This window comes from Grus americana, chromosome 1 (assembly GCF_028858705.1).
Source record: "Grus americana isolate bGruAme1 chromosome 1, bGruAme1.mat, whole genome shotgun sequence".
Lineage (NCBI taxonomy): Eukaryota > Metazoa > Chordata > Aves > Gruiformes > Gruidae > Grus > Grus americana.
This window is the reverse complement of record NC_072852.1, coordinates 58,003,185-58,016,396: the sequence shown is the minus strand read 5'-3', so window position 1 is coordinate 58,016,396 and position 13,212 is coordinate 58,003,185. Positions and strand designations below refer to the sequence as shown.

The 13,212-nt window shown below is 50.8% G+C and overlaps 1 protein-coding gene across 2 annotated transcripts; it reads right to left on the bottom strand.

The window, feature by feature from the left end:
- CBX6 (chromobox 6) lies at positions 1-13,183 on the bottom strand. 2 transcript variants are annotated; one of them, XM_054827068.1, is made up of 5 exons: positions 13,069-13,183; positions 12,890-12,933; positions 12,664-12,729; positions 12,393-12,459; positions 1-4,349 (listed from the first exon to the last, which is right to left on the bottom strand). In XM_054827068.1, the coding sequence occupies exons 1-5, from the start codon at positions 13,135-13,137 to the stop codon at positions 3,432-3,434; spliced, it is 1,164 nt and encodes a 387-aa protein (XP_054683043.1). In that variant the 5' UTR covers positions 13,138-13,183; the 3' UTR covers positions 1-3,431. The 2 variants fall into 2 exon arrangements, with proteins under 2 accessions (XP_054683043.1, XP_054683034.1); XM_054827059.1 differs by having other exon boundaries at positions 1-4,403; positions 13,069-13,181.
- Positions 13,184-13,212: the final 29 nt, after the last annotated feature.

The following is a 13,212-nucleotide window of genomic DNA, read 5'->3' as shown; positions in this document are numbered from 1 at the left end:
TTTTTCCACTCCATCATAAAATCTCCTCTAAAAACACGACGACAAGAGAACAAACATGGCACAGACACAGAGAATATTTCCCTGTTTTTTTTTTTTTCTAGGGGTTATTGGGAAGGGAAGGGGATACTTTCAAATAAACTCCTCCCTCAATCCCATGCCCTTTTTAAAGGGCATGGATGGATCTTCTTTCCCATCTCCATTAAGGAGCAAGGGCAAAAATTCAGAAGGAAGAGTGTAACCCACGTGAATACGAAGGTACATTAGTCAGCCTCAAGTGTCTCGTCCACCTGAGGGAACTTGAGGCTGCTGCTGCGTTTAAGTTAGCAAACCTCTAACTCAAAACAGCACAGGATCCTAATTTTGGATCCAGAGGTTCAGGGTTTGGTTCCCACCTGGTAACCTACCCAGGGAGAGATTTGTCACACAAGCAGTCGAGCTGTGTCTGCAAGCCGGATCATACTCCTTTCTTCCTCCACAAAGGATCTACTGCACGAGTTCCTCTGCTGCAACAACTCCCCTCATCACCTCACCACAGGAAGAAGGTCCTCATGGAGTATCCCTACAATGACCCACTGTTTTGCTCTTCAGACAGTCCCCTTACTTGTAACTCTGGAGAAAGGCAAAACCCCTTCGATTAAACAATTCCTGCCCCCTGCCCCCAAAGAACACCATACAAGAGACACTGGGGAAAAGAATTCTGCCAAGCAAACACATCTTGGCCAAAACACATCAAGAGTTTCCTATTAAAGTTCCCTTTTATCTCCCACTTAAACGCTTCAATTTTTATTTTTTTTTTCCAGAACCTCAATACCACGAAACAAAACACATCACCACATACACACCAAACAGTAACTTAACAGCCTAAAGTGACTGGCCAGTTTGCATCCACCCCACAAAGAAGCTCCTCTTATCTTGCAGCCACAGAATAGTTCTTGTTGAGAAGGGGGAGAAAAAAAGAGAAGAATCTCCTCGCTATTTCCCTAAGAAAGAGCTTTTCCCTATGTCTACAAACTCCTCATCTTTGAAGCTGCAGTCAAATGGATAGGCTATGCTAAAATAAGGGATCCCTGGGTGTACCAGGCACAGGAAAGATGCAAAAAAAAAAAAAAAAAAAAAGAGACACGAAAAATACAGGCAGGTATTAATACAGACACGCACACAAGTCCAACAAGTTATAGGAAGCCTTAGCTTGGTGAATGGATCAGAGAAGTCTCTTTCTCCCTGCCCCTAGCTTCAGCTGTGAATGCAACCACATCCCCAAAGAGGCCACTAAGCTCTTTAACCAAGGAAAGAAAAAGAAAGAGGTGTGCAAAGGGTGGTGCTAACAGCACCTGGAATCCCCCTCGGACCGTCTGCGCAGACACCCAACCGCAACTGCTGTGAATTCACTGTGCCCCACGGCTCTGAATGCCACCCGCTGCGAGGCAAGGCTTGTGGGGAGGGCAGCAAAGATTTTATTACACCAACCCAGGCGCTGGAGGCGGGGAAAAGACGAGCTCTGGGCACAGAAGCCCTAATTAAGGTCGGAAGCTGGTCTATCCCTCTACCGCCCTGATGATGCCCCTTGGGCAGACAAATATTACCTCTCCCACAAACTGCCTCTCTTCTACCCTCAGACCACTACAACCACAAAATCACTACTCCACACGAGAGCACTCCTCTGAGCCAGCAGCTCCCGAGCATCCTCGTGTGGAAGCACCAGAGGGGTCAATTCCACTCATATTCACCCGCCCAGGGCAGGTTTGTAAGTAGGTGAGCCCCTGCACGGGGAATTTTTTTCCACCCTTTTCACCTCTGCAGCGTGTTATGTAGAAGTGACACCCCTCTGCCCCATTCCAAATATGAGGGATAGGGCTGAGAGGTTGAAGCTCTCCCACCAATTGATCAGCACCTCTTTTCCTTGCCCGTACAGGCTAGTCCTGTGCGAGTAAGGGGAGAAGGGAGAGCAAAGGAACAGCATCTCACTGTGAAGCTCCACAGAAATGGAGCAAACCAGAAATGACAGGCAAAAGAGCTTATTTTGGATGTGAACACAGGTGGTCAGTGAAAGCAGGAGCTGTGGGTAAAGAACAGCAAGCTGTGGTCTTGCTTGCTCCTACTTGCTAGGGGTGAAGAGAAGGAATTTCTACATCTCCTCACAGGAGCTCTGGGGGAAGAGATCCAGCGCACATGCATATGATGCAAGAGAGACAGTTATTTCTTATTAGCACCTTTGATTGACAGTTGTAAGGGCTGTTTCAGATGCTAAAAAGACAGAGGGGAACCTTCTTCCAGGCCATCCACTGCAGGGGAGAGCAGGAGAGACAAAAGGAAGCAGGAAGAGCAAAAGACCCACCTCAGCATCCATCCTTCTCTCCTTCCAAGGGAGCGGGGGGAAGCAAAAAAGGTTGGGGGAAGCTTACGTGCAAGGCGAGAGACCAGCCTCACGCTGTCAGCATATCTTCCCTCAAACTGAAGGATGGATGCATGGCCCACTCCCACTTCCACCACAGAAAGGCCGGGGAAGGGCATTTCATGCCCTCTCCCCCAAGCAAGTGCAAGTGATGAACACCAGGAGGAAGATCTGGACCAGGAGCAGACTCCCCTTTTCTTCCCTTCCCCTGCAAAGCTGAGCAAGTTGGAAGATGCAGAAGAGAAGGGACCAGGCCACCTGAAAGCGCCCATACAACTGCCAAGGTAGCACCAATAGTCAAAGGAAAGGGGAAGCCAATATGGGGTGTATGCTGCATGGGGCACCCCCCAACCACCCCAGCTTTGTCTCGAGCACCTTCCAGGCATGACGCTTCACCTGCCCCTCTCCCTCTCACCCCGGGGGCATCTGGACTAGCCACTGCCACAAAGACTGTACAGATGGCAGCAGATCCAGGCCGCAGGCCAAGAATGGGAAGGATGGCAGGATCAGAGTCATGACAAGGGGGAAACATAGGAATGGAAGAGACTGCATGCACATGGGAGAAGGCTTGGGGGGAGTGGGTGAGGGCTCCAATCCTCCTACATCCTCCCCTCAAGGGTCTGGAGCTCCTCTTCGGTTTTTGTCAAAGATGACTGGGGAAGGAGTGGGAAGAGCACTTTCCCCACCACCCCCACAGGCACGCGCTCACCCATCCCTCATCCCCAAAGGCTCCACTGCCCGTTGGACAACACCACATTCAAGGACAAACAACCACTCCCCAGCCCCACCACGACCCTCCCTGCCTCTCCTCCCAGCAGCAGCGACACCCAGGAACGGTGGGTGCCCCTGCTCCCCCCCACTGACACACTCCAGCCTCCAGGCAAGAGGGCATGGGCAGGGGGAAAGGAAGAGGAAGGGTGGCAGTGAGGGCAGAGGGACAGCCAAGGGGAGAAGGAGAGAACTAAGGACAGCCATTCGCACCACGACTTCTCGCAGGTAGAACTCCCCCCACACCCCCGGAGTGGGGGGACCTGGCTGCTCACTTGCTGCCTCCGCCACCACCGCCCGCTGCCACCTTCTCAAAATCTTCTGCGTTGCAGAACTCCTTGATGGTGACGGTGAGAAGGTTGCTGGTGACATCCGTGACCACCACGTTAGAGCAAGGGGACATCTCGGGACGCCAGTCGCCAGCTTCCTGCTCCGGATCAGAAGAGGAGAGGGACAAGGAGGGTGTCTGCCCCCCACTGCACCCTCCTGGGGGAGAACGCTTGCTGGTGGCGGCTGACTCGGGTGGGATTGAGAGGTCAAGGACCTCCGACTCACGCCAGTCGGGGATGGCTGGGCTGAGGGTCTCGGGGAGCAGCTTCGGAGGGGAATCATCTGGGTCGGATGAGGAGTGGGGGGCGGGCGACGGGCAGCCAGAGGAACTGGAGCTGGGGGCATCATAGGGGGTGGAACCCATAATGAGCCCACAGGAGGCTGCCTGGGAGCCTTCAGCCTCCCCTTTGCCCTCCAGAGAGGGGGCAGGCGCAGTGGACGGCTTATTGTAGAGCGAAAAGGCGCCAAACTTCATGTGGCGGATCTGGGTGCGGAGGACACTCTCGCTGAACTTTTTGCTCTTGCCAATGACGCGGTTTCGGGACGGGATCTTGGGCCGAGCCAGGCCCCCGGCCCCGTTGGCTGGCTTCCCACCTTTGTCAATGACTTTGAGGTTGAGGATGATGCGGCTGCGCTTGGGCTCACGGGGTTTCACCTTACGGTTGATGATGCGGACGGTCTCCGAGAAGGGCGAGACAGGAGGACGGATGCCAGTCCCGCCACCCACGCTCCCGCCGTTCTGGGGGTCTGGACGGGGAAGGGGACGCCGGGACATGCGATGGCATCGCCGGATGTCTTTCTTGAGCCGGTGCACTGCAGCACTGGAGTGGAGCTTGGGAGAGGAGGTGCTAGAACCAGGCTTGACAGAAAAGTGTACATCCCCAATGTGGAGGGCCTCCGCTTGGGCCCGAGCCTGCGGTGGTGGGGAGAGAAAAAAAAAAAAAAACCAGGGTCAGAGAGGCAACCTAAGTGCAGTCAAATCTCAAATTGGGCATTGCTCACCTCAGGACAAGCGCTTACCAGCAATGCCATGCCACGTTTATACCCACATTAATGACAGCACGCACCTATGGATTATTGATAGCTACGGCACAGCCCCCGTACAAGCATTGGGCACTGTCTATATCCTTTTTGGGCACCTAATTACTCCCCAGGCACTGCCCTTGTTGACACGTGCTTCCCCGAGGAGGAAGCTGCCACCCTCCTGCCACGTTTCAGGGTTACAGTTAATGGTTTTCAAGGCTCCCTCTCAGCCATCATCAGCCAACGAGCACAACCCTCCACTGCAGGCCAAACAGCCAAGTGTTCTCCTCAGCATTGGGGCTCTTACTGTTGAGTTAGCATCCAAAATTATGTACGAGTCCCAAGACAGGGAACTGTATCCGGTCCTCTACAAAATGAGCGCAAGACAAGGAGGAGAGGAAGAGTAATGCATCCGGTTTGGTCTTCCTCTCCAAAAACCAGACTCATCTGCTCTGAAAAGCATAGTAGGAACGAGGTCTTGAGGAACATAGATGGAGATGGGCAAGGGTGGTCCGATGGAGCTGTTTTAGCAAAACACAAGAAATGCAGGGACCTGAAGCTTAGTTTTAGAGACCACAACCAAGTTGCTTATCCTTAACTCTGCTGTGGGAGCAAGGTCTAGTGTTTAAAGCCAGAGATGAGGCCAGCTGGAACTCAAGTTTAACTGCATCTCCAAAGAAGAGATTGCCTTGTCCTTTTGAACACCACACTTGTTTGAAAGCTACTAATAAAACAGAGCAGGAACAGCACTGTTTCAACTGCTTGGTGCCAGCCCTCCCTGAAAGCCAGGGCAGGGGAACTTTTAAGCTCTTCTGGTGCTTGGAAATAGTGCCAAAACCTGCCCTGGTTCATGCACCAGAGACGGGAACATTTTCTGGCAGCAGAAAAAAACAGTTTCATTAGTAAGTTGAGGCAGTGTGACCTGAAGACCCTGTGGGCACGGAAACCCAGAGTGTATTCTTACATCATGCCCTGTCAGAGCACAGTTGCTCTGACACCCACACCCCACTCTTTGCCCAAACAACCCCCCTTCCTTATTCCCTCTCAGCAGTGGTCACAGGCAGAAGTCACCCAGGCCTGGAGGGACAGACGAGCCCGCTTCTGATTGCCCATCTAGTGAGCAGCTTCCCCCATCTCCTGGGCACAACAAGAACTGCAGTGCTAGAAGATGACAGCTGCTTTTCCTCCCCAACTTTTCCATCCCGTTGCCCCCTAGCACACGCCAAGATCAGAATGGCTTCTTGCCAGCTAAGAGCTTAAGCACTCCAACACCATCTCCTTTGTCACCCTGCAGGCTGTGCCTCCTACCAGAGGAACGCCTGGGGAAAAAATGTGCGCGTTAAGGCAGGGATCTAACAGATCTAAGCAAGGGGCCCAGGCCAGCTCTTGCACAATAAACTCAAAAGCCCTGGCCCTACGTGCCCAGAACTCTGCTGTCACCCAGTGCCCCTCTTCTCCCACCACGATCCCCATGGGAACTGCAGGAGATCCTGAACGAGCAGAGGAGAGAGACATGAAGACATTTTGTTCCTCCCTGGCTAATGCTAGATATTGCCCTGAAGACACTACTTGTGTGCAGGCTTTAAAAGGACTGCAGAGATGAGACCTCCTTCCCTCCCCAGCTGTGTGTGAAAACACAGACTGAAGGCTCATCTGCACCAGGGACCCTAGACTTTGTATTAGCTGACTAACAGGGACAAGTAACATGACTGCCGAGGCAGGCACAGACCCTCTCCAAGTTAACCCTGGGCTGTACAGGGCTGTTTCACCTAGCTAGGGGGAAGCATCCCCAGCACAGAAAAACCCCCACATGTCCTGCTGTGGCAGGAAGCATCCCAGTGTCCAGCTAGTTTCTATTTGCTCAGCCTCACACATACCTCATGCCCCAAACTATTCAGAAAATGAACAGACACAGTTCCCATCCCAGGCATCCTACAGGCTGCAGCACAGCAGCAGATGAACTCCCTGTACCACACATCAACTCTCTCCCTCCCATCCCAGTGATCCACAACTTAGAAACCCCCCAAACAGATCCTATCAGGTCACAGACACAGACAGATGCACATCTAGGGTTGTGCTTGCTCCCTCTCTTCACAGATCCCTCTGAGGCAGATGGCAAACACCAGGACAAGCTACAGTTTGCTTTCTGACATAAGATACCAGCACAGCCTGGATTAACAATTTTATTCTTCTTTCCCTCCTCCTCCCCCCCTGCTTCCCCATCAGAGTCAGCCCTTGCAGCATTGCCACTCTCATGCTCTGGGCTTCTTGCCAATTTACCACTGTCCAAAACACAGGACAGGGAAGCCAGGCTGAGGGTACAGTCAGATGCACAGGTAAAAGTCCTTGATCCACAGCTTCAGTGGATAGACACAGTCATCCTTTAGATCCTCTCCTGCTACCAACACAGAATGTCTTTAGATTAATTCCCTACCCTGTAATCATGCCTTGGAGTGAGTTTTGCCCCCTCTGTGTCCCCCTGCTCGGAGTGGAGTCTAATTGCCGCCTGCCCACAGCGCTGCCTTCCATTACCCACGTGAGAAAGAAGCAGGCCTCCCCCCACATCTTCCCTGAACCACAGTTGCCTTATATGCACCAAAATTCCTCAGAAAAGCTTCCCATCAACCATGTTAAATGAAAAGTAATAATGCTAGAATGGTCACTGCCCAGCCGCTTCCATAATCCTGCTGATTTTACTTTCTCAGCCTGTGCACATTGATCAGCTCCTAACCTGTTTTAGCAGAGACACCTGTCTTGGTTTTGTGCTTACACAGAGCCCTGGTCCACAGCTAGGACTTTTCCAGTACGCCAGAACCACTAGGTGTCCTTTACTTGCTATGCGTCTGTGTTTCCAGTTACTTCTGGAGCACTTCCTCAAGGCTGAAGCTGTTTCTAACTCATGTTTCAGCTCTCTGCATTAATTAAATTCTCCAGGTAGACTACATGCACCATCAACCTCTTTGGCCAGATTAAGAGACAGGATAAGCTGGGACCCAACAGTCCCCCCTCCAGGTGCTGCTCTGCTGTCCCCAGTGACCAACTTCAACTCCAATTCCAAAGAGCAATATGCAAATATTCAGCTTCCCTTGAGCTTGTTTTTCCAGGTAAGGTTTCAAGAAAAATAGTATCAGATGCTTTATCTAAGACCAGCCCCCAGAGCCCTCTCACTTGTGAAGCTTGGTATTCCTACCACAGGATCAGGTTTATTCAGGCATCAACTATACAAAGTCTCTTCCTTGCAGAGCACAGCAAATTTTCTGGGCTCTCCGTCTCCTGCTTCCAACTTAATGTAAAGTAATTTGCTATCTCTGGTTTGGAGAAGACTCAGCATTCAGTTTTATCTGTTGGAAATTTACTTCTCCCTGCTACAGATCCATTACTCGATCACACAAGCTGTATAAGGATGAGGTCTTTGAAAAACAAACCTATTTAATCCTTTCAGCTGTGTCACCACAGTTTGCTACTTAACTCAGAAGTTTTCCAAATGGAAACTACCTTTCTGGGTTTTTGCTGTTTTCACCTGCAGAATTTGCTCACTGCTGAAGAGGTACTCAGCATGTATATGAAGTAATTCACTCCCTGCTTACAGCTCAAACTATATCAGGATGCAGCTTCTGGAGGCTTGCTGCAGTGCTCTGTCATGAGAGCAAGGCAATTGCTAGGATTGCTTCCCTTCCCCCTCTTCCCCTTTGGGATAGGTATCACCTCTATTTAGCTTGTACAGCTTTCCCTCACTGCCCCTGGGAATTAGCGTATCTCCCTTGTTCCCTACTATTTCTGACTAAATGTCCCTTGAGGCCCAGCAAGCATATTTGTTCATTCATTCCCTTAACACACTGAGGCACACAAGCACGTACACCGACACGTGCTTAGAAAAGCCTCTCTTACCTGATTTGTATCAAAACCTCTGCAATTTGGAAGACAAAAAAAAAAAAGAAAAAAGACCTTGTAAAGCAACGGATTTCTAGTTAATTATTTCAAAATCAAGTCATTCCAGTAGCACTGCTGCACCATAGTAGCGCTACTCTCTCATAAATTACTGGTTCTGCTTTGTCTTTTATTCTCCACCTGCATTCCCACAGTCCTTGCTCCAAACAGCATTCGCAAGAGCTCTTCTTTCCCCTTTTTGGCTGCTATTCTGCCTTTTTATCGCCCTCTTTCTTCTGCAGTCTTCCAAGTGACAAGGCAACAGCAAGCCAGCTCATAGCACAGTTCTCCCAAGCAACACTGCCATAAACTAAAGTTTCCCTACTGGATGGGGAACAAAATGCTACAAAGGCGAATGGTCTGTTTTCAAATCGCTCCGGGATAATTTACGAACAGGGAGGAGATCAAAAGAAACCCAACTCCAACTTTAGAGTTCAAGGAAGGGCGAAGTGACAGAACACCACACTGCTCACCCCTTCCCCCCCCTGCTTCCCCTAAGGCTCTCCCTTACTTCTTCCTCCCCATTAACCTTCTCCAGTCTTTTTGCCTTGGTATTTACAGCCATCCCAACTAGGGGGTCTTTGCTAGCCACCCACTGAGCTTGCAGATAGGACTCTGTCTCTTAATAGCACTTGCTAGACTTTATTAAATTAGTTGGCGAGTTTTGCATTCCTCTCAGCAGAGTGCCAAGGGAAAAGCAAAATAAAAAGAGCAAACTGAGCAGGGAAAAAGAGGAAGATCGCTATAGCATGTGTTATGTCTCAGCCTGTCCTCAAGGATGACTTCTGCCAGACACCTAAGCAGTAAGGTAAGAGCCTTACGTACAGTGCTGCCCGTTTCAGGCCAAGGACTCCGCTTCCCATACACTCAGCACAAAGTCTGCAGCATACCAGCAGCCTCACAAGAATTACAACGTCCCGCCAAGCTCGATCTCAGCTGTGGGAAAGTTTGCCCCCAGTATGCAAAGGATAAAGACCCATTTCCTGCCCAAAACTTTGCAGTTGAAGTTTGCAGGGGTCACTTTCAACACCAGCCATCTTGATAGCGATATTACAAAGCCTGGACTGTAATTTCCCTTTGCAGTCTGATCGAAAGGGCAAGTGTGAGACAGCTCTCAGCAACAGAAGCCTGGCTTACAAAGGCAGCAGGTGGCCAAAGATGCAGCTTTTCAAAGCTTTTCCAAAGGCGTGGGTCCACTAACCTGCTGGAATGCTTTCTGCAAATCCCCCTGGGTGCCTATCTGCAGCTTTTGAGAACTAATCCCAGGATAAACCTAGCCCCAACTGCAAACTAAAACACCCACACAGGCCGGGGACTGAGCAGCGTATCGGGGCACTTGTTTCAATGCCTTACTGGACACTCAGAAGCCTAATTTTAAGCATCGATACACGTGAAAAATCCTAGCAAGCCACCAAGTCAAGGGCAGACTAGTCTACCAAAGCAGTCCTAGGCCAGACTCCTGCTTAAACATCGTCGCATCCAGGCCTAATTAGTTAACAGATCAAAAAGAATATTGTTCTAACTGCCAACTCCAAAGGCTCCCTCTGGGATGCAAGAATCAAATTTCTTCCCCTGCTTCCGAAATTCTCACTGGCAAGAGATTCTGCAGCTGAAAGAACCAAAAACATTATTAGCGATGCACAAGGCAGAATCGAATCCCACTCCTTCTGCAGTGGCACTGGTGCTGCAGGGCTAGCAGAGGTCGAATTTGTGTCTTTGGCAGGTCAGAAGAATTGACGGAGAGATGCATACATCACAAACCATCATGCTGGTCTGTCACATTTCTCGCTGCAGTTGCGCTGCTAGTGGTTTGCCTGAACAGAACTCAAACAAGTTCAGATAGGGCTAACTGAGATAGAGTTACTTCTTGCTGCCTGGCCTGGGGTATTATTTTTAGGGTAGGATCCGAAGTCACAGAAAAACGGCAAGTCAGAGCGCTAACAGTTCCACCAGCTCCACTTCCCAGAGCTGCAAACCAAGCGGCAGTGGCAGCACTCTGCCCTGCCAGCCTCTCCCACAATGTGGCACCAGCCTTCAGGAGAGCTCATCTCGCTCCCTATCCCGATCCATCTTCTACAAAGTACCAATCCAACTCCACAAACCTACGAGTTTTCAGTAGCGTTTGAGAAGTTGGCAGAAGGAAGATGTGCCACAGAAACGTGTCAGGGACGTGATTCAAAGAATGCTGTTGAATAATTCAGGTTTCAAGTTTAGGGGGAGTTTAAAGGGCAAGGGGAGAAGAGGAGGAACGAGTGGGTTTTATTTTTGAGTTTGGGGGTTGGTTTTGTTTTTTTAAGGGAGTGAAAAATTGGCAGTGCATTTTGCCGTATCACATTCAGAATCAAACAGAAAAGAAACTGATTACACACAGTAACACTAAAAGCACAGCATAAACACTTCTTTACCGCTCTGAACAATGTCAGGTGTTACAAATACCAGTATTTTTTAATTCAAGCAGAGAACTATTTTAAGCTGGTGGTTTCCCTTTAAACGTTCCTCTGCATTGTTGGAAACCTAAACACAAGGGTTTCATTTAATGCATGACTGCCAGAAAGAGAAAACCTAACTAGTCTAGTTTCCCTGAATAAAGCATAAGAGGTAGTACAAATCAGTTACGTTTGTAGTTCTCAGTCTGCAGATACAGAAAACTGTTTGCAGAAAAACAGGCAACGAAGGAGAAGGACAGTTCTGTCAGCAGGACTTTCTGAGGATTACCATTGTTCCCCAGGTTTCACTCAGGGCATCAGAATACGCCTGTTCCTGCATTTCTTCTGTGTGCTTCATTATGTCCTCTTAAAGCAGAGGAGAGGTGACACCCTACCCCTCACCACTCTTTCCGGTGCTCATACAGTTAAGTGCTGCACTGACTTGAGTAAAGCTCCTACCGCTGTCAGGCAAAGGAAAGTATTAACCTGTTTCACAGATGGGGAAACATGCACAAAGGCTAAATGACTTGCCCAAAGCCATAGGATGACTTAGTGATAGTGATGCCTTACCACAGGGTCCACTTTGGCTGTTCCAGAGCTTTATACCAGATCAAAACCAGGGAAGCTGTGAACTCCCTCATCTGCCTTAATTGTACAAAGGTGTGTTGTATTTCTACATTCATTTGAAGTCTGAGATTAAGTTAGTTGGAGAGGGAGGAGGGCAAGACGGGAGCAAAGCAAGGAGTTTTGCCTGTAGACTAATAAATCCACAGAGCTCACATAACGGTCACACAGCTACCAAATTTCTTAATTAAAAAAAAGTAAAAAGAATTAGAGAGGACCGCACTAGGGACTACCTTACTCGTTTGTCACTGCAAGCAAGTAGAGATACTATGACAAAACCTTCTTGCAGAGATGCTGGGTCTATAAGAGGGGAACTGGAAACTTCAGCTGCTACCCTACGTAGACGTGAAACACTCCTCCTCCCCCCCACCCTCAAAAAAAAAAAAAAAAGGCAGAACAAGTCTACAGTTTACAGATCAAAACATGAACCCTTCCTGACACTCCTGTGGAGCTCCTACATCCTGAAACACAATCAGAGGAGCACAAGTGGCAGCAGAACTCCTGCCACAACTACCCGATTGCTCAGCATACTGCTAAGTTGCAGGGCAGGGGCTGGACGGAATAGGCTGCTGAAGGAAGAGGGAGCGGGGCAGGCTGGCTCTCCACTGCGGCAGCAGAAGGCCGTAAAGAGGGAGAGGATATTGAAAAAGAGATTGCAGCCTCACCGTGCACATCTGCGTGTACCGACCGTCCTGCTGGGGCACCCGTCGCACGCACACACGCTCTCCCCTCACACGCTTCTGTGTCCCTGCCCCCCACCCGCCCTCCCGTCGGGTTGTCCCCACGTTCCCAGAGCCAGGCGGCAGGCACAAGTCACTTGAAAGTCCAGTCCTTCCAAGGGCACAAACCGGCTAGGTTTCAGAGACATTTGGCTAGGCCTAAGTTATTCAAATAAGAGTTACCTTCAGGAGAAAAGTTTTAGGCTTAGGTCCTCTCTTCTTGGGCCCGTACAGCTCACGTTCTCGTTCCCTTTAGGGAGTCAAATTTGTCAAGAAGTTAAAACTTTTCCCAAAGGGAGAAACAGAAGCACACAAGCTCAAAAGAAAAAAAAAAAAAAAGAAAAGAAGGAAAAAAAAAAAGAAAGAAGGGAGCATGGACACTCTTTCCCGCTTGCCTACCCAAAGCCAAACCTGCTGCAGCCCCCCCAGCCCGGGGTGGAGAACGAGCACTCACTTCTGCTCAAAGGCGGCGATGAGGCGGGAGTCCAGGATGTTCTCCTCGGGTTCCCAGGTGCTGTACCTGCCGGGGGCGCGGGTAGCAGGGGGGGAACACAAGCAGAGGGGTTAGCGCCGAACCCCCCCTCCTCAGCCGCACGTAGAGACAGCCCTCCCCATCCCGTCACCCCCATCCTCGGTAGCGGTCCCCGCAGGCGGCGCCCCCCCCGCCGGGATGCACTCACTTGATGGCCCAGCCTTTCCATTTCACCAGGTACTCGATGCGCCCCTGCAACACACGGAGGAGAGAAGGGGGAGGTGAGGCGGGGGCCCGGCGGGCCAGCGACCGGCGCGTCCGGGGCCCGGCGGCGGAGAGCGATGTCCCGCGACCACCCCTCCACCCCCGCCCCGGTCAGCCCCTCACCTTTCGGATGCGCCGCTTGATGATGGACTCGGCGGCGAAGACGCGCTCCCCCACTGCAGACAGCTCCATCTTGCTCCTCGGCGGCGGCGCCCACAGCCCATAATAATCCCGCCCGTCCGCGCGGCCCCGCCCCCTGCCCCCCCG